At 33.7% G+C, this 24,809-nt stretch overlaps 2 protein-coding genes across 7 annotated transcripts in view; one reads left to right on the top strand and one right to left on the bottom strand.

The window, feature by feature from the left end:
* Positions 1-24,809, top strand: part of bsk (mitogen-activated protein kinase dJNK) — a 96,948-nt gene that overhangs the window by 33,693 nt on the left and 38,446 nt on the right. For 5 of the 6 annotated variants that reach the window (XM_072538193.1, XM_072538187.1, XM_072538189.1 and 2 more), the window contains exons 2-7: positions 2,496-2,546; positions 4,692-4,840; positions 5,192-5,321; positions 6,889-7,086; positions 10,607-10,871; positions 21,195-21,478. In XM_072538193.1, coding sequence (XP_072394294.1) covers positions 4,728-4,840; positions 5,192-5,321; positions 6,889-7,086; positions 10,607-10,871; positions 21,195-21,478 — 990 coding nt within the window. In that variant the 5' untranslated portion in view covers positions 2,496-2,546; positions 4,692-4,727. The remainder of the gene's footprint in view (positions 1-2,495; positions 2,547-4,691; positions 4,841-5,191; positions 5,322-6,888; positions 7,087-10,606; positions 10,872-21,194; positions 21,479-24,809) is intronic. The other variant, XM_072538190.1, reaches the window with a different exon arrangement.
* On the bottom strand, positions 14,311-17,361 carry LOC140446978 (uncharacterized). The gene is made up of 2 exons (XM_072539573.1): positions 17,076-17,361; positions 14,311-16,419 (listed from the first exon to the last, which is right to left on the bottom strand). Exons 1-2 carry the CDS (start codon positions 17,095-17,097, stop codon positions 14,447-14,449), a joined length of 1,995 nt encoding a protein of 664 aa, XP_072395674.1. The 5' UTR covers positions 17,098-17,361; the 3' UTR covers positions 14,311-14,446.

Here is a 24,809-nt window from a genome sequence, read left to right as displayed (position 1 = left end):
GTTACTGTCTGTCCATTTGGGTCTACACTTTCATTTAAAATTAACGGTGTTTTGGTAATGCAAATTTCTGAAATCTCATTCTACTTTTGTCTAAGCATTAGGTCAAAACGTAGTATAAGGATCTGTAATATAAATACAGGGATATTTCTTGATTTGTACCACAGATGTCTTCCCACTAATTTAATTACTAAATCATTGATATACAGCCAATTGGGTGGACGCAGGCACTGCAAAAATTTGAGTTTTGTTGTTCACCCATTTGGGCAGACATACACAATATTTTGAGTTTATAGAAAAAACGATTGACACTTTACTTGTTAATTATTATTATTAAAAAATTAGTTTAATTGGAAAATGCAACAATAATTAATTTTAAATAAGATAATAGTGCCAAGTATTAATACTTTAATAAATAGTGTCTTTCTTTAGCTCTAATGATAACCTATATTCTCCTAGGTTTGCTGTGCAAAAGATCTTTGTGAATTCTTGCAGACTTTGATTCTGTTTCTTCTGAGGATCAAATCCTAAAGGTGTAATTGAGTTAGAAGTTGGATTTCACTCCTTTTTCATCAGGGTATATATATATATATATATATATATATATATATATATATATATATATATATATATATATATATATATATATATATATATAAATATGTTGGAAATATCGGGTATGTGGTCTATATTAAATAAAAATCTTTGTTTTTTCTAAAGCTCAATATTTCGTTATTTGATAGCTTCATCGGGAGTAACTGTAAAAAACAAACATTTCAAAACACTGACGTACACTTAGATTTACAATACTTACAGAAATTAAAAGATTATACACATAAATAAAATTGAATATTAAAATAACATTATTACTGATGAAACTGTACATTTAATAAAATGCATGTTTAAATGTACAGTTTCATCAGTAATAATGTTATTTTAATATTCAATTTTATTTATGTGTATAATCTTTTAATTTCTGTAAGTATTGTAAATCTAAGTGTACGTCAGTGTTTTGAAATGTTTGTTTTTTACAGTTACTCCCGATGAAGCTATCAAATAAATGGCGAAATATTGAGCTTTAGAAAAAACAAAGATTTTTATTTAATATAGACCACATACCCGATATTTCCAACATATTTATAAATTGTTTTTTGGTCGAAATAATCACGTTATATATATATATATATATATATATATATATATATATATATATATATATATATATATATATATATTATATATAGGTACAGTGCTAGTCAAAAGTCCGTTCCCCCCTCGTATCTTTTGAACGGGTATTTTTGTAATAGTGAAATTTGGAGGGAGGTAATAAACAGACGTAGGCTTCTCAACTAGTCATAACAGGTGACGTAATAGTGACAGGTGACGTTACAGCGCCACTGTGACAGATAATTTTAAATGGTACCTTATGACAAGTGATACCTCGTTTAAAAGGTATAATAAATTAAATAAATACTGAAATAGTAGCTTTTCATTTAATTCATAAATATTTAACAACCAGTTCTATTTCCAAACTCTTGCCGTACTCGTTCAAATGTGTCGGGGGAAATTGCCCTACATTCTTCAAAAATTCGTTGTTTCAAAATGTCAATATTGACGGGTGCTGTAGCGTAAACTTTAGATTTCAAGTATTTCCACAGAAAAAAATCTAATGGTGTGCAGGAGCACCAGGAGGTTTTAATATTTATTAATTAAATACGAAACTATTATAAGTATAACCGTTCAAAAGATACGAGGGGGGAATGGACTTTTGACTAGCACTGTATATATATATATATATATATATATATATATATATATATATATATATATATACAGGGTGTCCAAAAACTCTTCTGACAAACGAATACCGGAGATTTCTCAGATAATTTTAAGACAACCCAATTCACCTAGTTCGAAAATGCTTCCTAAGGGAGCTAGAGCTCTTTGAATATAGCTGCTTGTAATTAGTTTTTTTTTTTAAATACCTACAGAACGCTTCTATTTAGAAAAACGAAAATTGGTACGATTATTTATCCACCAGAGTTGAATCGATTCCATCAATTGCTAATTTCTTGTACCAGTCATAGGCGTCATACATATATACACATATATATATATATATATATATATATATATATATATATATATATATAGAGAGAGAGAGAGAGAGAGAGAGAGATGTTTATACTTTGTATATATCTGCGTAACTCAATTAAAAGTTGTTCTATGATCGGCTATTTTACATTTCTGTATATAATATTGTTCGGAAGCTATTTTCTTGTGGCATTTTAATATTATTTACTATCTTTAATGGGAATTGACCACAATTTCAGTTGAAAATTTGTATTTCGAGAACGATTTCCGAAGTGGAAATCGAAACGACAAATAAACTTATTTTCAATGGAAATTGTGGTTAATTCCCATTAAAGATAGTAAATAATTTTTTATAGAAACTTATACAGTTCACAGCGCAGTGTAACGTTTCCTTTTTTTTACAGAAACTTTTGTTTATGCCGTCCACCACAAGGATTTGATATGGATTCTTCATGGTAAGTAAATAAAAGAAGGGAGTTGTTGATTTTCATGTCCAAATCGACGTGAATTATATGATGGACGCCGTCATCTGAAATATTCAGTGCCTTAGATAGTAATATAGTCCAATTCGACGGTCGGATAAAATCATGTATGAACTGCATCGATATTTACGGAGATGGATACAGAAACCGACCTTCCCGATCGGTCTTCATCTTCAATAGAAAATTTACCTCCTTCGAAGCATGCGCTTTTAAAATTGTTTATTATTTGGCGTTGTTTCTAGCGTTGACGCGATTTACCCACAGAGTTTAATGGCATGTAAGTCTTCATTTCTACTGTTCATCCATAGCTCGATTTGATGCGCGGGCGTAGTCTTATTAAGGTAAGCGTCCACAGGTCCGCATCGGATTTTAGTTTGCCTTGTATAAAAACTTATGTAACTGCGTCCACTGATCCGCATCGTACGGATCGCATCATCGGCAATGCCGAGTTCTTAATTTTTTTTATTAAATTATTAAAAACCCGAGAAACCGGGTTTTTAATAATGTTATCGAATAGTTTTTGGCCCTATTAAACATTAGACCTATTAAAAATTGACGTTACGACTAAGATGACGTAACTACCGAGGCCGTAATATCCAAGTTCCACTGTATTATTTAATTTTGCATAAATCGAGCATATGAATTTAATCTGCGCGTTTTATTTATTTTTATATTCATCATCATCATTGTGCTACAGCCCTATAAAAGAGCCTCGACCTTCCCAAGTCTATTACGCCAGTCAGTTCTATCCATTGCCAACTGTTGCCAGTTTGTTGCGTTTATTTGTCTACCATCCTCATCTACACCATCCCTCCATCTGAATTTTGGTCTACCCCTACTTCTACTTTCCACAAGTTGTTACATAAGGATTCTTCTAGGAGGGTTGTTCTGCTGTGATCTTGCCTGATGTCCTGCCCATCCTTAGTTTTCCTATTTTTATAAAGGATACTACGTCTTTACCACCAAATATATGTTTATATCTGTGATATATCTCGTAGTTGTACCTCCTTCTCCAAACACCATTTTCACAGATGCCACCGAATATTCTTCTCAGGATCCTTCGTTCAAATATAAGCAGGAGATTTTCATCTGCCTTGGAAATGGTCCATGTCTCCGACCCATATGTCAACATTGGTTGTATGTTTTGTATATGGTTATTTTTGTTTTTTTGGCTTAAGTTTCTGCTTCTCATATGTCTACTCAGTAAAAAATAGCATTTGTTTGCTAGGATTATTCTTCGCTTGATTTCTTCCGTCATGACGTTCTGCTTGGTGATCAGGGAGCCTAAGTATGTGAATTTGTCCACCACTTCAAAGGTAGAGTTATCAACCGTGAATTGGTGGCTGATGTTTCTGGCTCTATTCTTGGGTGTTGATGCCATTATCTTAGTTTTCTTCTCATTTACTTGCAGGCCCATATTTTTTGAGGCGTTTGACAGGGTGGTATACATTTCTTCTAGCTTGCGTGTTGTGCGGGCAACTAGGTCAACATCATCTGCATATGCCAAAATTTGGGATGATTTATTAAAAATGTTCTGATCAAAATGCTTAGGTATATATTTACAGGAATCATTCAAATTCATTGAATGACGTAACTACTGTACATATTTTAACAATTTTTGTCTAATTACGTAAATCTACCTCGAAACTATTCGAGGTTTGTATAAAAGAATCTCTACTTCCAGTACAGAATATTAAAAACAATGAATACTTTTCAAACTATTTATACATTTCGTGGAGTATTCAATTATTACAACTTTTACAATGCTTTTTTTATTCTACTGTATACATAATATAACATATTATACTCGTACTGCCGGGAGATGCATTTTATCCAAGCGGGTCCTGTGCGACGCTCTTGAGTGAGCAATCAACTGCTGGCTAAGGCCGACAACCCTGTGCGTTGTTTATTCTTCATAAGAAAAGAATTGTTCTATCTTAGCTGTACTGCACTCTCAGTGTGAATTGCACTATAGACTATTCACATCGAAGTGAGCACGCTTGGCCATCGGATCAACCTTTTAAAATTGTTCTCTTAATAAAATCTGACGAATTTTTATACATTTTAAAAATATTTTTTATTATCTTCAGATATTAAATTATTAATATTATATTACAGACAATGGCCTTGACTGAACAAGGCTAAAGACAAAAGATGTCACGATTGTCCCAATTTTACACCGTCGAGGTGGGCGACACGAAATTTACCATTCTAAAGAGATACCAAAACCTGAAACCCATTGGATCTGGAGCTCAAGGGATAGTTTGGTAAGTGATTTTCTAAGCTTCATTGTTACAAATAAACCTCTTTATGAACTTGTACTTTTATTAATTATCAAATAATTATGTACTGTTTGGTAAAATTATTTTGTCTCTGAGATTTGTAAGCAAAGAGTGAGACCGCACTGAAAGCAACATAGATGGTGCCCTCTCAGTTCAATTCGTAACGTATTTCATTACTTCTCGTGCACCAAAGATCAGAGACAAGGTGAAATATGCCAAACAATACTTACTTCTTCATAGGCCATTACCACTATTTATCCCTATGTATTTATATTTTCGTACATCGTTTTTATCAAAAACATTCAATTGTAACATGGATGTGTCTCATCGTTACAGTGCTGCATTGGACACAGCAACTCAACAAAATGTGGCTATTAAGAAGCTCAGTCGACCGTTCCAGAACGTCACACATGCCAAAAGAGCGTACAGAGAATTCAAACTCATGAAACTAGTCAACCACAAGAATGTAAGTACCTGAGTATTATTTTGTGACTCTTTTAATGAATTTATAATGTATAAGGAGTATATTCGCTTATAATATGTGTCGGAATACATAAGTTACTAATGAAATTAAAAACAGTATGAACTGACTGACAAAAAAACACGTAACTCTAAAAGATCTCATATAAGTATTTATATCTACGTACTTTTTATATTGAAATGTTTTTATTAACTCTTATTTACAGTCTTCAATTTATGTATACTTATTTTAATTCATCTACACTAACACTAAAAGCACAATTATTTATTTTATGATATATTTATTGCTTGACAATACGAATTTATATTTTAGACTAACTCTTACAATAAATCTCCCTATAGAACATAATTTATTTAATCAATATACAAAAATAGTTTAGTTGTTTACAAGTCAAAGGAATAGTGACAATTTTTACATACATACATATAAAATTTTTGCGAATTTAAACATTACAGATATTTAATATTAACAATTTAAGAAACGACAAACACACTAAAAGAATATAAAAACATGAAATATTGTCATAATAGGCAAATACCTTGACCAAACTAGTACTATATTGTGTAAAAGCTGTACTTGAGTACTCAGTTTTTGAATAGAAACAATGTTTTAAACAGACTGATTTGATTTTAAGCTTAAACGATAACATCTGTCGAATTTTTTATGCTCTTGTCAACCTAAAACGTTGTGCTCTAATAGCCTCTCTAGATCTTGTATCGTGATCGTGGAAGTTGGAGTTTATGTTAAACTTACCTTTGTTGGCATGAATTTCAATCAGTCCCAATACCGTACAGCTGATACAAATTTTATTGAACATTGATTTTGCGCGCGTAACTGAGATGCAAAATCGACGGTCGCTTCAAGCGTTGTTTCTAAGAGAACGATTCCATTCTACATAAAAAATGCTTATAAACATTTTTGTTTGAAATTATCTCAGCTACATTTTTTATTTGAAACATTTTTTTCTACAGTGTACAGATTCTTGGTAAATAAATTTTTTATGCTTTTTTACCCCCTGTGAGGGGGGTTTTGGGGGGAAGCCCGGGGGTAAAAGTGGTAAATTTTTTTGCATTTCTTTTGGGGGCCCAAAATTAATATTCTCTGAAAAATTCAACTTGTTCGTATGATTTTTAGCGGTTAAATCTCTGACTACTGGACTAATATATCTCTACATATAATAAAAGGTTAGAAAACAACATTAATTTGGCCAAATATTTAGGATAACGAGCATAATAGAAAAATCCGTAGAAGAAAAATGTTTGTAGTTTTTGCACAGCACAGGTTTTTGAAAGGTTTGGCATAAACATCAAATTTGTACGGTACTGATAATGTTACCTTTTGGTCTAGTTAAGTTATCTGGGAGTAAGAGACGTTCAGAATGAAACAGAAATTGTTTTTTTAAAATACAAATAAATTTTTCACCAAAATGACGTATTTTGGCTTAATTTAGCTCGAAAAATCGTTTGGGTCAGTCTCGGCCATTACCATTACATTAATCAATCAATATTGAACATTCAACTTGTATCACATTATAGTTTTGTATTATTTTCAGATAATCGGTTTATTGAACGCTTTTACGCCACAGCGGACATTAGAGGAATTCCAAGATGTTTACCTAGTTATGGAGTTAATGGACGCTAACCTCTGTCAAGTAATTCAGATGGATTTGGATCACGAGAGGATGAGCTACTTGCTCTATCAGATGTTATGTGGCATTAAACATTTACATTCCGCTGGAATTATACATAGGGTACGTTTATTTTTGAATATTTAAACACAAAAATTTGAATATTCGAGAATCTAATAGCATAGTAATGAAATTTTTTGGATAATTCAGTTATGATTACTATAAATTACCAATTTTGTTTTGACGGTCTTTACGTATAATTAATTTTGCGGATGAACCTGATTCTTAAACGACTGTATATGTTGTAAAAAAAATTATTCTTTTCACTTACAGAACCTTCAAATATATTATTGTTATAAAAGTACCTACATTTTATTTTTATTTTTTAACACTTACCATAAGATACACTGGAGTGCAAAATTAACCGGACACCCAGACTTTTCCTAAAAACTGGCGTTTAAAAAAGTTTTGATATTTCTTATTGAGTATTTAATAAATAAACAAAATTTAATAGTAAAATTTATTACAAATCAAGAATTTAACAAAGAAAAAAGAAAAAAAATTTTGAATATCTTTTAATAAAAAACAATATTTAGTAGGATGTATTAGCTCTACGTCCCCTATTTAATATGCTCATTCGATCAAGCATATTTCGGATTAAGCAGCGAATTCTTCCTGAGGAATTTGCTCCCATTCGTCACAAACTGCTTGCTCCAAGTCATTAATGATCTGAACATCTTTACGTCGAATACGTCGTCACAGAATGTCACATGCATGCTCTATTAGATTTAGGCCTGGACTCCTTGGGAGCCGTGGTTATAAACGAAACTTAATTTCACCCAAGTAGTCCCGTGTTATTCTTGTAATGTGTAGACGAGCATTATCTTGCATCAGACGAAAGTTCTCCCCAACAAATTGGGCAAATGACACTGCATCATCTTGCAAATATTATTTCATATACCTTTAAGCGTTTAAATTGCCCTCTAGAAATGTAATAATTTCTGTATGAGCCGCTAAAGAAATGCCTGTGCACACCATTATACCATCTTCAACAAATTGAACTCTGGAAGTAAAACAACATTGGTGCTAACGTTCACAAGTTCTTCTCCAAATCCTAAGCCGCCCATCTGATGAGTATCTGTTAAATCTTTATTCATCCATGAATAACAAGGCACCTCATTCTTCAACACCCCAATTAAGATGTTTGTGAGCGAAGTGTAACTTTGCCTCCGATGTTCTGCTATGAATAGAAGTCCCGTGACAGCTATTCTGGATCTTAATCCATATTCAGTTAAGCGTATTCGAACGGTATAAATGGAAACTGTGTTTCTATGGACATCATTTAATCGTTGAATAATCTAAAAATCTTCTAAAATCTTCTTAAAAAAAGTGATCTTCAATTAACCTGTGGTTCTCCGTGTATCTTGACCTGTCCTGCTCATGTATTTGGATGTTAAAGCATTTGTGATGTAACGAATGCTTCGCCCATCATCCTCTAAAACAACAACTTGTGCTACTTCTTTTGTTATCATCATTTTTTATTGCAATTTTTGAAAAGGAGAAACCAAAAAAAAACGAAAGTCAAACTTGCAAACACTTTCTGTTCAGTTTTAGACACTATTTCACATTAATAACAAAAAGTTTGTGTGGAACGGTTGTTCGCAAAAATCTTCTACGGGTTCAAAGAAGAAAAAAACGTTATCGCTTATAAGGCAGAAAATAAAATTCAAAAAAATTAAATAAGTTTTTGTCTAAAAACGAAAAAATACATAAAAATCTGAGTGTCCGATTAATTTTGCAATCCAGTGTGTATTATCCATATTAGTATTAGCTATCTGTTAAAGAAACGTTTACTGTTATGCCAACTAAATTTTACAGCAAAGTAAGGCATCTGTTTGGCTTAACTTTTTCAAGGTTAGTCCACTATTGCGATCGTAGCCTCATTTATAAGTATTAACTGTTATAACAGAACGTTAAGAAAAAGTGTATTGCAGTTGGAAAAAGTTATGTTAATTGGAAAGGTAGTAGTGTGGGACCTAGGCAAAGTGGACCTAATTCTGAATGTAAGTTTAAATGTTTTGAAAAGGTGAACGAAGAACAGAGGCAAGCAGTTTTAGTAAACTTTAATGAAATGGGAGACAAACAGATTCAAACTATCTACTTGGGTGGTTTAATAACAAGCAATGTTGTCAGAACTCGAGCTAAAACTGGTGAGCGAGAGAGGCGTAGTTGTGCTCACAAGTACTATATTAAGCTGGGTATGGAAAAAATACGAGTTTGTAGGTGTGCATTCGGAGCAATACACGGGATATCCAAAAAACGAGTGGATAATATTGCTAAAACTTTGCACAGTAACAACATTACACCCCCGAACAGCAAACAAGGTAAACGTAAAAATAGAAAAAACCGCATTTCAAAAGATTTACTGCAGAACGTAGATAATCACATAAAACAATTTCCACGACGTGAGTCACACTACAGCCGAGTGAAAACGTCCCGTTTTTATTTGTCTCCTGATCTCAATGTTAAGAAGATGCATGAACTTATTTGCAAGTGAATGAACCGAACAGTGTTGTTGATAAAAACTATAATTCTAAAGATATCTACGATTTTTATTGTAGGTATTTTAAAGCAAATTTTAATTATAGTTTTGGGGCGCTGTATTTTGGAAACCAATTCACTGTCCGAAACGTGAAATTATGCGGTTACCAAACGTTCCCTTCAATAAATCAATTGTGACATGTTGCGCCGTCTTATTGAAACGACAGCTCCTGTGCATCATGGTTGTTCAATTGGAGAATGAAAAAGGCAGTAACCATGACTCTATAGCGGTCACCATCGACTGACGTTCTGGCCAGCATCGTTTTTGAAGAAGTACTGTCCAATGATTACACCAGATTATAAAGTACACCAGTCAGTTTTTCTGGATGTAATGCTTTCTCAACATACATTTGAGGATTATCTTAACTCTAAATAGGGCAGTTTTGTGTGTTAACGTAGCCATTCAACCAAAATTGAGCTTCATCGGTAAAAAAAATTCGCTTATGAAAATCGGAATCAACGGCAATCTCGTTTTAGACCCACTCACCGAATCTACGCCTTGCTAGGTGATGATGTACCTTCAATTCTTGCATGAGTTGGATTTTGTAAGCACGCAAAGCAAAATCTTCCATAAAGTGGATGGACACGTATCCAACTACTGTGCACGATGGTAGATAGACTGATTCGGGTCTTCCTGTATGCTACGCTCTACAGCAACAAAAATTTCTTCTGTACATACTGTACGACGTGTCTGTGGATGCATATTATCGTTTAGAGTAAACGTGGTGCAAAAACGTTCCATGGTTAATCGAATTACTTGCTCTAAGGAACTATTATGTTGACCATAAAATGGACGTTGTACTCGATACACGTGTTTCGAACAGAACCACAATTTTCAAAATAAATTTGTACAATTTGGAAGCGTTGTTCAGGCGTCAAGTCTATCCATGCTAAAATGTCAAACCAACCTTAACATAAATTACTTGACAGCTGTCAAAATGGCCAAAAGTTAAAAAAGTGTTACCAATTTACATTTCTATACCTCTAAAAAACCCTTTACTATTATTATTTTTGTTATAATAACTACTGTGTTTTTTGTCAGGACTTAAAACCCAGCAACATAGTAGTGAAATCAGATTGTACTCTTAAGATTCTCGACTTCGGTTTAGCAAGAACTGCAGGTACAACATTCATGATGACCCCTTACGTCGTTACCAGATACTATAGGGCGCCTGAAGTCATATTAGGTATGGGATATACCGAAAATGTGGACATTTGGAGTGTTGGTTGTATCATGGGAGAAATGATCCGCGGGGGAGTACTGTTTCCTGGCACTGATCACATAGATCAGTGGAATAAAATTATAGGTGAGTTAGATTAGTTGTACAAGTCAAAAAACTCGCTCTTTTGCTAGAAATTATAACGAATATCAAATTCAACATATGGACACTCATTGTAGCTGCGACAGCTGTCAAATCTTGCGCTATACGAATGTAGGAACAGCTTTTATCTAAGGATAAACTCTAGTATATTATATTTAATATATTCACAAAATACGCTTTTTTATAAATTTGATTTAATAGTAATATCAAAAAGAAAATTTTGTCAAAAGTAACAAATAAACATAAATTAATCATCTGTAAAGCTATCTTCTTCATGCTGAGTTGATTTTTCTTCTCATTGACACTTCAGCTGGTCGTAAAACAACATTATATCAGAAGGCACATATTTTGTTGCAAGTTCCTTTACATGGAGATATTTCGGGCGCTTAACAATTAACGGACCAGAGTATAGGTGTACTGACGAAGGAGGTAAGTCAATGTAATGCCAAGTTTCTGGAGAATAAACCGAGTTCTTAAGGAAAGAACTAGCCGAAATACTGCTTTTTACGCCTTTTGTTGTGTACTCCATCTCTCGATAAGTAGATATACCAAATTGTCTCTAGTTTGACACGCACTTTTTAAAATTCCTGATGAAATGACCACTGAAGTTCAAAATTATTTCTTGCGAAACAACCACTACAAATTTGCGGCTTGTATTTTTTACTAGAGCAACCCATTCTTCTGGTAATACGATCATCTCCCGTTTCCGTTTCTCCTTTTCAATCAATTCGAAGCTGCGGTCAAAAGGAAGGCAACTATGTCCTGATTCTGGATATCTATGTATAATTTTAGTAAATTTATTAGTATTTGCAAGAATGTAAAGATACTGAGCCATGGTTTGGTTTTTATTTTGCGAGCTGCAGTTATCAGAATATAGATATAATTTTGTTACTGTTGATGATACAAAATTTTCAAGAAAATAATGTAAAAAGCTAACATCATTAGCTCCTTTCTTTTCTATGGTTTCATCGTACATGAAAAAGTACGATTTTCCAGAACTGGTTTGCAAAGACAGTTGTATTCCCACAGTTGCCGTTTAAAAAAAAAACATCTCTGGGTACATGGGGGAGAGGCATATTCTGTTGATAATCAAATGCTAATAGTTCCATTTCATCTTTGTTCTCCGAAATTTCTGTAATATACTCTCTCATTTTTGTGTCTTCTTATGCAGCGTTTTTCAGTTATTAGATTCCTTTTTACTTCTCAATTTGTTTCTGCTAATATGAGGCTGTCCAGTCTGTCGCAAGCTTGGCCTTGCTCTGAACGTGGTTTTCTAAATGAGTAGTTATAATTTGAAATAAAGTACCTACGAAAATAGTTGCATGTTACTTGAGGTTTTACGTTCTCATCGTTCTGGATCATCATCTTTGATACGACAATCCTCAACGTGTTGCCATATTCTGATCTCTAGTATCCCTAAGTTGGTTTCAACTCCATCTAACCACTTAATTTGAGGTCGGTCTCTGCTTCTTCTTCCTATAGGTGTTCCTGTCGTTAGCTTTTTAGCAATCATGTTGTCAGGCATTCGTATACTAAGTGGCATATAAATCCGAACACCCAGTTTAAATGATTTTATTTTAATAAAATTTTGTATAAGTACTTAATAAAGCATAATTAGTAAATGATTAAAATTTCAAAATGATTGCATTGCTTTAAAGCCCTTTTACCTTTAATAAAATGTGGATGCACCCCGATGTGTTACGCATTCTCCAACGCGCCTAGGCATGCTTCTGATCAGGTGGTCAATGTCCTCTTGTGGTATCTCATTCCAGGCAACCACCAACTCCTCTCGAAGTGCTTGTAGAGTCTGAGGAGGACGTTGCAAATTGAGCAATCTCCTACCCATCATATCCCATACGTGCTCAATTGGGGATAAGTCGGGAGATCTTGGTGGCCATGCTAACAATGTGACATCATTATGTTGAAAGAAGTCTATTGTGACTCTTGCAACCTGTGGTCGGGCATTATCTTGTTGGAAAGTTGGATTTGCCAGGGTGTCAAGATAGGGTAAAAGGTGGGGTTCTAGAACTTCTTGGATATAACGCTGCGCGTTCATGTTACCTCTGATGAAGATTAAAGGTGACCTGGAACCATAAGCTATAGCACCCCAATCCATAACTCCAACAGTGTGATGACCATGTCTTTCAACAAAAAACTGTGGATTCCTCCTTTCACCACGTCGCCTTCTAACCCTCGCTCGACCATCGTGCATGCCTAAACAAAATCGAGACTCGTCACTAAAGACAATACTGTTCCATTCCTGATTCCAGAGTGACCGTTCTCTGCACCACTGAAGGCGATTACGGCGGTGTTCTGGAGTTAAAGGGAGGACCCAGTGTGGTCGGTATGAAAACAGGCCAAAACTTCTCATTCGTCGGTAAACACTTAGGTCTTCCGTGTTCTGCAAAACCATTCATTTGCAATGGAGCTGGTAGTGGAGAAACGGTCTCTTAAGGCCAATAATCTTAGGCGGCAATCTTCACGGTCTGTTGTTCTACGGCGGCGTCCAGTGCCCCTTACTCCTTGCGTACGGCCTTCTTGAAGCCATGCCTGACAACACCTTATCACTGTGTCTACACTTCTTTGCACTCTAACTGCAACTTCCGGAAAAGAAAGTCCAGCTTCCCGAAGTCCCATTATACAGCCCCTATCAAACTCACTAAGTTGACGAAATCGTACAGGTCTCCGTATTCTAGGCATCGTAACCAATCGTAAAGAATGTCAAGAACCACAATCTGCTAAATTTAGATCTTTACTGCGGCTGAAATATTCATTTTTAGATTGTTAGTGAATTTAAAAACAAAAAGTATAAAATCCGGAATCTCCCAATGATAAGGCTAAAAACTTTATCACTTGTTTTTTTTTCAGTAAGATAAATAAATTTCACCAAATTTTATTGAAATAAAATCATTTAAACTGGGTGTTCGGATTTCTATGTCACTTAGTATATTATGTATTATGTGTCCGGCCCATCTAAGTCGCTGTGTTTTAATGAACGTTATATCTGGTTTATTAAAGATTTGGTATAATTCGAAATTAAATCTTTTGCGCCACTGCCCTTGATCTATTATAGCTCCAAATATTTTGCTGAGTATCTTACTCTCGAATATTCCCAGAAGTCTTTCATCCTTCTACGTTAGAGTCATTCTATGTTTTCTAACTGCTTTTCTTCAAATTGCCTTTTTTTTCTTCTATGTAATATTTTTTCTTCCCTTCTTAGGGTCCGGTATTCCTCCTTTGCTCTTCTTGTGCATCCAGCTAGATTTGTCTTTAGGTATGCTCTATTTTTGTTATTTCTTGCTTCTTGGCACTCCTCGTCAACCATTCGTTTTGTCTAACTGGTTTGGTTTTCCCCAATATTTCCGATGCCTTCTCAGTTATTATGTTTCTACATTTTGTCCACAATTCCTCCACATTTTCCCCCGCTTCACAGTGTACGATTTGACTAATCTAGGTGGACAAAACTCTGAAACTCTCTTAAGTGATTCTAAATTACATTTTATGATAAAATCATAGTTAATTGTGGTAAATAAAAGGCATGACCAAATTTTAAATAGTTTTTATTGTTTTAATAGAAATTTTATATCTCTATCATGTCTAGAAAATTGTTTTAGTGGAAGTTTTCGCAACAACGATATATATGGATCAGATGATATTAATAAATATTTAATTAAGTCATAATTGCTTCGCTGTCTTGAAATTTTCATTGTATGTCCCAGTCTGACTCTTCTTATTTCTTTATTTTTAGCCTCGGATGCTTCTTCAGACATTTGCCCTACCGGTATTAGTGAATTTTTGATTATGTCTGCTCCATGTACCAATATTTTGTGAACAGTCACAGGCATGTTATACCATGGGTACAAACTTAAATATAGTTTCCTAGTCTTTATACAGTAGTTCTGAAATTTAACAGAGTCAATCTCATAACCAGACGCAACAGCTGCAAGAATCGTCCCAAAATTGTGAATGAGCCCTTCATTAAGGTTGATGATGCGTGCTGTGGTCGTATAATTATAAAAAAATGCTCTTGCGGTATTCCCATCGTTACTGGTACCAAATCCTGGTTTTACTTTGTCGATAATGAGACCCACTTCTTTAAATTTTTTCTTGATTTCGTCTTTCCTTGTTTTAAACATTTCTTTTTTATTGTCTCCTCTTACTTGCCACTCACAAAAATCTTGACGATAACTAATATTTAAAAGGCATTCCATCGTACGAATGTAAGCATGTAAGCTAGATATTCCAAACTGGTACATATTATCGTCTGGCTCTTTCGTTATTAATGCTGTATTCATTTCTTTAGATGTTGCCTTACAGATAAAACACCTTTGAGTTGATCTATTATCACTTAACACATTACACACTTTACCATCAATCATTGTCAGAATCATTTGATGCGTGACCGAGATGGTAACGCCTCGGACTTCTATAAGAGTTGGAACTAACTCTTGAATTTGACTTTCAATCGCTCTACATTCATCTTTTATCAGTGCTTCGCTTTCTTTCTTATAAATAAATTTGAGTACTCTACAGAATCTTGGTGATGATGGCCGAGGATTTTGCCATATGGTCTCTTGTAGATTGTTTACGAGTTTTATTGGAACTAATGAGATTATAAACATATATTCATCTGTGCTCTCTGGATCCTCAAACGGTTGCTTATATAAACTATGTCCTGATGAACCATCACACCCCCACTTATATATTAAAGAATAATTTTGCATGTTGGTGTCTAACCTTTCTCCTAGAATGTTCTTACATATTCTCTGTGCGGTATGATTAAGTAGAGCATCCAGTCTTACTTCCGCCGATATATCAGTCACTGTAATATTTTCAACTCGAGGATAACACTGCTCTTTTACCTTTGCTACGTAATCATAACATGGATACGCATTAAAACCTCTTTCTTTTGCCTCTTGTTGTACATTCTTATAAGATTGGACAGTAAAATTGTTTGCTATAAAAAAGGCCAAAGCTTCTTCAGGTGTATAGGGTCTTTGTTTCATTTGGACATCTAAATTTTTTCTTGCTTTCTTATATGTGGAAGCACGTTTTGGTGAGGCTGACGATACTTCTTCCATCAACATAGCAGCATTACGTTTGCCACTCGCTCGGACACTTAATTGTGCAGCAAACGATAATTGGTCTTTACTGTAGTCGCTAAGTAAATGTTGAATTTTCCTCTTTTTTGTCTTTTTGGAGCTATCCATAAAAGTTTTTTGAGGTCTACCACCACTAGTACTTGGTTTTGGAGATTGATTTGCTAATATCAGCATATCGAAAGTTAAATCATTATTTAACCATTGTTCGTATTCACTTAAAAACAAGTCCAGTCGTCTTTGCTTCTGAACCCATTTGACTCGAATTTTTTCGCATTCATTTTTTAAGAACACCTTTAACTGCTTCTCTTGTTCTTGATCAATATCCAGATCATCAAAACTCATCTTCACAAAGTTGATTACTGCATTTAATCGACCATTAGCCGGTATAGAACGCCAAAATTCAAATAATAATTTCCGCTTCATTTGGGCACCTGTAAACACAAACATAAAATATGTTAAAAAACGCAAGAAATATTAATTATACAATGTATTATGAAAGTGTACATAGGCGCCCATACCTATGAGCAGGGGAGACCATGGACCCCTTCTAGCTTTTCGGATGCTTTAAACTATATGGTTATCCAAAGTTTACAAAATATAATGTGAAACATCTTTACGTGTAGCCCCCTCTTAAATTTTTAATATGGGCGCCCGTGAACTTGTACGAAATAGAAAGTAGTTTAAGACAATAAGTACATACAGCTTTACTACACTTGACAACATAGCATATCTAAATGAAAGATACGTATGGCAAATGAATAAATAATTTTGATGACCTATTTTGTATTGAGTATTAAGACAAGTATAGTATTTAAAAATACATATCTGTTTATATTTTATTTACTAAATATGTTAAAAATCGCAAAAATCGCAAAAACAGTAATTATATTATGAAGTGTACTAAATAGAGAGTACTTTAAGATCATACCTACAGCTTTACTACACTTGACAACATAATATATATCTAAATGAATGTTACGTATGACAAATGAATAAAAAAAATGGATGACCTATTTTGTATTGGGTATTATATATTTTCAAATGCATATTTGTTTATATCTGGTTCATTAAGTAAATGCATAATTACCTGTAGATGTCGAATCCATCATAAAAAAGCACTTAAAATTGCACTGAAAACCAAGACACGTGTACACAAGTTAGCGTTAACGGTCATACTGAGCGGCCGATCGTCTACCTGAAAAAGGTGCAGGTAGTTTCGGCCATTGTTTCTAAAAGATCTGCAATCTGCTGGGGTCTTTGTTTTGTATCATCAGTTAAAGTATGTATTTAAAAGTGAAATGGAAGTGATTAAACGTAGTTTTAACAATAAAATTTAAATACCTTTTGTCCACTTAGATTAGTCAAATCGTACACTGTGCGCTTCCAGGCTCTCTATTTCCTCATCCATTTGTCTCCTATACTCTCTCACAACTATCAACTATCTCACGACTATCAACACTAATTCTATCTTGTTTCATATGTTTATCGTTCTTTAGGTTTGATATCGGTCTGGACAGCAACGTATATATCAGGCTCGTACTTTTGAAGATAAAGCCTATGTATTTTTTGCACATTTACCTCAGGTGACAAATAAAACTTGTTTTCATTTTTAGTGCGGCTATATTGCAACGATCTTTTGGGAAATGACTGTATATGCGAATGGATTTGATTTATTATATCCTCAAGTATCGTATTAGGACTATTGCTGTGTTTTCCACGCATATCTTTTGGTGCTGGAATATTATCTTTTAAGTGCTTGAAGCCTTCCAGATGTGGCTATACAGGCGAATTCTAAGGATATCATGGACAGACAAGATAACCAACGAGACCGTATTACGAAGAGTGGGCAAAGAAAGAGAGGTGATGTATACCATTAAAAGGAGAAAGTTGGAATATCTCGGACATATAATGAGAAACAGCACTAAATACAGATTACTGAAGGTAATCCTACAGGGTAAAGTATTCGGAATGCGAGGAATTGGGAGAAGGAGAATATCATGGTTGAAGAACCTGAGGAAATGGTTCTCCACAACAACAACGAATCTATTTAAAGCATCAGTCAATAAAATAATTATAGCCAGAATGATTGCCAATATTCGGAACGAATAGGCACTGAAAGAAGAAGAAGAAGTGCTTGATAATAAGCTCTACCCGTTTTTTACTAACAAAAAGCATTTACCCACTTTAGGTCTAGATCTGGCAACTTTTTTTATAACTATTTGCTTCCGAGAAATATGTCCTGTTTTTCTTTATTAGCAATATCATTAAATATTGCCAAAATGTCTCGCTTAGAAACTTCGTTAATTTTTGAAAACAATAAATTTACAGTTACAGTTTTTGTCAGTTTTTCTTTCACCTTTCAGACATTTATATTTATTTTTTAATGCCGATATACGATTTTCTTTCAGATTTCCTTTTCTTGGCAATATTTTTGACCACTTGTTTTTTTACAATTATTTGTTTCTGTTCACCGTTATCACTTTCTGAATCACTTTATACCAATGATGAAATTTCAGCACTTGAATTAAACACAGAAAATCGTCTATGACTAAAATCGCTTGAACTGTTACTACGCGAAATTTTGCCGTTATTCAACAGGCTCTTCAAATATCATAAAATATACGGGTTTGCCGACGTAAACTAAAAACTAATAACAACCAACCAAACGCAGCAACGAGGCCACGGCGGCTTATTTCACATTTTGCAGGTGCTGCATCAAAACGGCTAAAATATGAATTATTTATTCCTTGCAAAAACGAGACAACTTCTTTTCGCACTGATTCAAATAGGGAGACATCTGAATGTTCATTATATTTCACTTACGAATTAACGGAGCTGCCTCGTTTTTGCACCAATCGATAGAGCTCCTTTAAATTAACATACATTGATTAAAATCCAAAAATAGTAAAAATATGGAGTTGTCTTCTTTTGCACCGATCTCTTCAATTGTTGTTATTTTCTGACATTTTGTAAGCTTTTTCATACAATTCTACAATTTTCTTACTTACATACCACTTAGACCCATTTGTAATACCATGAATTCTCCTTGTAGTGAACTATCAAAATTTTTATTAAATATTTTAAAACCAATTGCAAATAAAAATGACACATTTATAAAAAATACACAAAATGTTTTAAATAAATTATCAAATATTGAATTTAATTCAAATAATACTTAAGTAAGTTTCGACATAAATAGTTTATTTACGAATGTGCCATTAGATAAGACTTTAAATATAGTCAAGACAAAATTAGAGAGTGATGATACATTGGCAACTAGAACAAGACTAAATATATCAGCTATAATGGAGTTAATAACAGTATGTACTGACAAGACATATTTTCAACTAAATAATGAATTCTATAAACAAAGTTTTGGACTAGCAATGGGCTCTAGTTTATCTCTATTATTAGCCGATATATTTATGGAAGATTTTGAAACAAATATTATTTCTAAACAAAATTTAAAACCCTCAGTATGGTGGAGATATGTAGATGATGTATTCTCAATATGGCCTCATGGATCAGAGTTGTTGGACACATTCCTAAATGATATAAACGATAAAGAAGAGACAATAACATTTACCATGGAAAAGGAATATAATAACACATTACCTTTTCTGGATGTTTTAATCTCTAAGAACGATACTGAATACGAAACTCAGGTGTATAGAAAACCAACACACACCAACAGATATTTAAATTTCAAATCAAATCACAATATTAATATTAAAAAGGGAATCATTAAATCCTTATACGATAGAGCCAAAATTACTTGTTCTAACGAAAATTCGTTCTTGGAAGAAAAACATTTGTTAACATCTGTTTTATTAAAAAATGATTATCCATCATGAAATAATACGAGGAAAATAACAATACCATACATAAAAGGATTATCGGAAAAGCTTAAAAGGATAGGAAATAAATTCAACGTTTATAAATAAGGAATTTTCAACAATCGATCGAATAGAACAAAACAACTTAGAACGAGATCCTACAGCATATACAAGGAATAATACGAGGAAAATAACAATACCATACATAAAAGGATTATTGGAAAAGCTTAAAAGGATAGGAAATAAATTCAACATTTCAACAACATTCAAAACAACAAACACGTTGAGATCTATTTTGTCCAAAACCAAACCTAACAATGAACAAGAAAGTACAAAGAATTGCATTTATAAAATACCTTGTGAATGCGATCAGTTTTATTTAGGTGAAACATCAAGGCCATTAAATGTTAGAATAAGTGAACATCAATCCTATATTAAAAATAGAGAATTTGATAGATCTCAAATATGTAAACATGCATGGGATAATGAACATAGGGTTCAATGGAATGATTCAAATATAGTCCTAAAAGAAACGGATGGTAAAAAGAGAAAAATCAAAGAAGCGGCTCTAATTATGCTAAATGAGACCAATTGTGTCGCGAATTCCTCGGCAGAATGTAGTAGGATCTGGTTACCCATATTGAAAGAGGAAGTTATTAAAAAGAAAATACCAGTATTGGTAAGTCAGTAACATATAGAGAATACATCATTTAGATTTTTTAAATAACAAACATATAAAGTCGGAGTTTGGTATTTATTGAAGGTAAACTAAATGCAAGATCAAATACTTACCATGTCGGGATAGTATTATGAGGTTTTTTTCCTGGTTTTTCCCTCATAATTTACTATGGAATCACTAACAGGAGAATTTTACTGTCATCATGGCATGTATTTGTCTTTTTAAAGACGAATTACATGTTATGATCTTTTCTGACTGATATTCTCAAGTTAAAGTTGATTTCATGTAATCGAATGAACTATCTTATAAGTAAAGTCGTCCCAGGAACGCAACTCAACAATATTGGCAATATCATTTTAAAGTCGTCTACTTTAAAATGTATAATGTATGTCTGAATTGTCAATATAGATGAGTCAGAAAAAAATTAAATTATTAGAAGAATTTTTCACTAAGTAACAAAAACAAAATTTGTTTAATTTGCTAATGTTTGTATTTTGAGAACGATTTCCGAATTCCTTTTAAATAGTAATAGATTCCCATTTAAATAGTAATTAATCTACAATTTTCAGTGACAATAAAGTATATTCTAATTCTAATCTTATTAAGCAAAAATTATAAAATTACAATTGCTTCTTTGTGGGGGATTTAGCCATCAAAGCACATATAAATAAACATATTTACCCATTTCTAGAGCAACTCGGCACACCGTCGCAACAATTCATGGTGCGACTGCAACCAACTGTCCGAAATTATGTAGAGAACAGACCGAGATATCCAGGATTCACGTTCGAAAAACTCTTCCCTGATGTACTTTTCCCATCGGATAGTAATGAACACAACAAACTAAAAGCTTGCCAAGCCAGAGACTTGCTTTCGAAGATGTTGGTGATCGATCCTCTGAGTAGGATATCTGTGGACGATGCACTTTTACACCCTTATATTAACGTATGGTATGACGAACAGGAAGTTAATGCTGTAAGTTTAAGTTTTATAATAATACACATCATCATCGTTTAACATACACTTCTTAATATTTAATTTTTACAGTACGTTAAGTTTTATATTAGATATACATACTATAAATGGCAACACTGCGCGCCGTCGACTTTCCACGAACCTCCGTTGCCCCGTCGCCAATAATTTTTCATTATACCGTGGTTGTTTAAAGCAATAACAGTGTAGATTTTTAATTTATTTTTGTAAACAACATTTCTGTTTATACGCCCGCGGAAAAGGTTCCAATAATAAAATGGTTTTATGGTGGTAATTCTGGACAACAGTGTGTAGATTTATTTTCTGTGTTTTTTGGGGGGAGACCAATTCCTTGCGTACAGTCAATTCATAATATTGTTAGAAATTTTGAGTTGTTATTGCCTCAAAAATTGCAGAAAATGTCACGCTCAAGAGGCGTCACCAGAAAAAGTTGAGGAAAGAGAATACCGGGATACACAAATTTGTGCAACAATAGAAGTAGATTCAACACGTTCAAGTAGAAGCGTTGCTAGAGAGTTAGATGTTAGCAATGTTACTGTAACGAAAGTATGGAAAAAGCACGGTTACAAGAATTTTAAATATTCGACTACTTTCAAAGAATGGAGTTTTGTGAAACTCTAATAACGAAGGCTAATGATGAACCAAATTTTATTAAAAACATTTTATTCACTGATGAATCTTCTGTTTCGTTAGTAGGAGACAAAATTCTTCCATTACGAGAACCAGCACAGAAGTGTTGTTTACCAAACTCAACGTTCTCAAAAAGGTAACGTCTAGACTGGCATTTTAGGAGACCACATAATAGATCCATTTTTATTGAGGGACAACTTTAATAGTAGAGTATACCTCGATTTGTTACAGAATCATGTTCTTCCTGCTATTCTCAATATGTAAATCTGGAGAAGGTTTGGTTTTATCAAGACGGCTGTATAGTTCACAACGCTCGAATAATTAGGGAGTACTTAAACAATACTTTCCCGAAACGAGTTATCAGTGGAATAGGCGATATTAAGCGACCTGAGCGATCTCCAGATCTTACACCCATGGACTTCTTTTTTTGGGGACATTTAAAAAGCATCATCTGCGAATCACCAGGTGGAAACGAAAGGGGCGAAATACTCTTAAATTTCCTATTAGAAAACAATCTATATTTAATGAATAGCTTCTTCTATAAGAAGATCCATAGAAGATGGACTTGGAAGAGCCCCGATGGTAAGACAAAAAATGAGATCGACTTCATCATCACTGACAAAAAACATATAGTCAAAGATGTTACAGTCTTAAATCAATTTTCGGTTGCAAGCGATCATAGAATGGTCTGAGCAACTGTAGAAATCAATATTAAGCAAGAAAGACTGAAGATGATAAAAAGTAAAAAATTCAAACCTTGGATGCGCCCAACGAATGAACTTGACTTGGAAAAATATATCACCAGTAACTTACTCAGAAATACAACAAGAGAAGACGTAAATAACCTAAACGAAGAAATAGTAGATACATTAACACAAGCTCAGGAAAAATTTGACCCTAAACATGGAAAAGAACAAAAAATTAGTAAAGAAACGAAACAAAAAATGGAAGAATGCTGAGAAGTCAAGGAAATGTTGACTCACAAGATATAAACAGCATCAATAAAGAAATCTCTACAGCCATCAGACGGGATATTAGAAGATACAACAACGAGAAAATTATAAAAAATATAGAAGACAACAAAAGCATGAAAGCATTGAGGAGAAAAATGGAAAATGGCAAAAAAGAAATCTTCCAACTTAAAGACAAAAATGGAAATATTATCTCAGATAGACCAAGCATATTACATATAGTGGAAAGTATCTATGAAACATTATATAAAAGTCAAGTTATTCCAGAGCTCATCGAACAACCAATACAAAAGGTACATAATGTAGGATCGGAGGATATACCAGATATATCACGAGAGGAAATTCAACATGCCCTCAAAAATATGAAAAATAATAGAGCTCCGGGGGAAGATGGTGTAGTCATTGAGACAATTAAACTAGGAGGTCCACTTTTGATGTCCCGAATCCAAACACTTTTTAATCTATGTCTGCATAGTGAAAACATTCCAAGTAAATGGAAGAATTCGGTTACAATCCTCCTCCACAAAAAAGGGAGTAAATCAGATCTCGAAAACTATAGGCCAATTAGTTTGATTAACCACCTATACAAGCTCTTTACTCGAATACTGACAAACAGATTAGAAGCAAAACTCGATTTCTATCAATCAGAAGAACAGGCAGGATTTCGAGCGGGACACGGAACAAACGACCATTTGCAATACCTTAAAACTCTAGTTGAAAAGTCTATCGAATATAACAGACCCCTTGCTCTTATCTTTGTCGACTTCCACAAAGCATTTGACACAGTCGAAACAGTTGCTATCTTAAAAGCACTATCAGAATGCAGAACAGAAATAGTGCATATACGAAAATGTGACAACAACCGTTAACCTCCATTGCATGACTGAGAAGATAAAAATTGGCAGAGGGGTGCGGCAGGGAGATACCTTGTCGCCAAAACTATTTATAACAGTTATGGAGTACACATTTAAACGGCTAGAGTGGGAATCAAAGGGTATTAGCATCGATGGAAAGATATTCAATCATCTCAGATATGCCGATGATATTGTTCTCATAACAGACAACTTAGGAGAAGCCAGAGTTATGCTGCAACAACTACAGCAAGTAACCCAGAAAGTCGGTTTAAAAATAAACTATCGAAAAACAAAAATGATAACCAATCTCGTCCCCAATGAGCTAACCGAAATCGAAAAGTCGCCCATAGAACTTGTGGAAAAATATGTGTATTTGGGTCCAATATACCGATCCATTTAAAAAGAAAAGCTTTTAACCAGTGCGTTCTACCAGTCCTCACATACGGAGCAGAAACCTTAACTCTCACAAAAACATCAGCCGAAAAATTGAGAAGGACACAACGAAAGATGGAGAGATCAATGCTTGGAATAAGCTTAAGAAATAGAATAAGAAACTAGGAAGTTCGTAGACGAACCGGAGATATGTATATCCCATGCATTGTTATGTGTTACTAAATGGTTTTCTCGTTTTCTGTCTAGGTGTCGGAGGGGATCGAAGAATTACAATTACTTTATACGAGGCAGTGTTGCCGATTTTAACGCTTTGTGTAGTGTGCCATATCTAATCCAAAACTTAACGTACTGTATATAATATATCTTATGCATACAATATTTTACCTGTTTTTATTTATTTATTTTAACAGACAACAGGTCTTGAAGACCTAGAGCAGAATTAAATTTTTTTACAATATACATAAT

This window comes from Diabrotica undecimpunctata, chromosome 7, assembly GCF_040954645.1.
Source record: "Diabrotica undecimpunctata isolate CICGRU chromosome 7, icDiaUnde3, whole genome shotgun sequence".
Lineage (NCBI taxonomy): Eukaryota > Metazoa > Arthropoda > Insecta > Coleoptera > Chrysomelidae > Diabrotica > Diabrotica undecimpunctata.
This window is presented reverse-complemented; position numbering and strand designations above follow the sequence as displayed.

What these genes read in the sequence shown, in the direction of transcription:
- LOC140446978 (XM_072539573.1), bottom strand. Translation starts at nt 17,097, where the DNA reads ATGATGGATTCGACATCTACAG. An exon ending in GATGGATTCGACATCTACAG is followed by an intron (nt 16,420 to 17,075) that starts GTAATTATGCAT and finishes TTGTGTTTACAG; the next exon opens with GTGCCCAAATGAAGCGGAAA.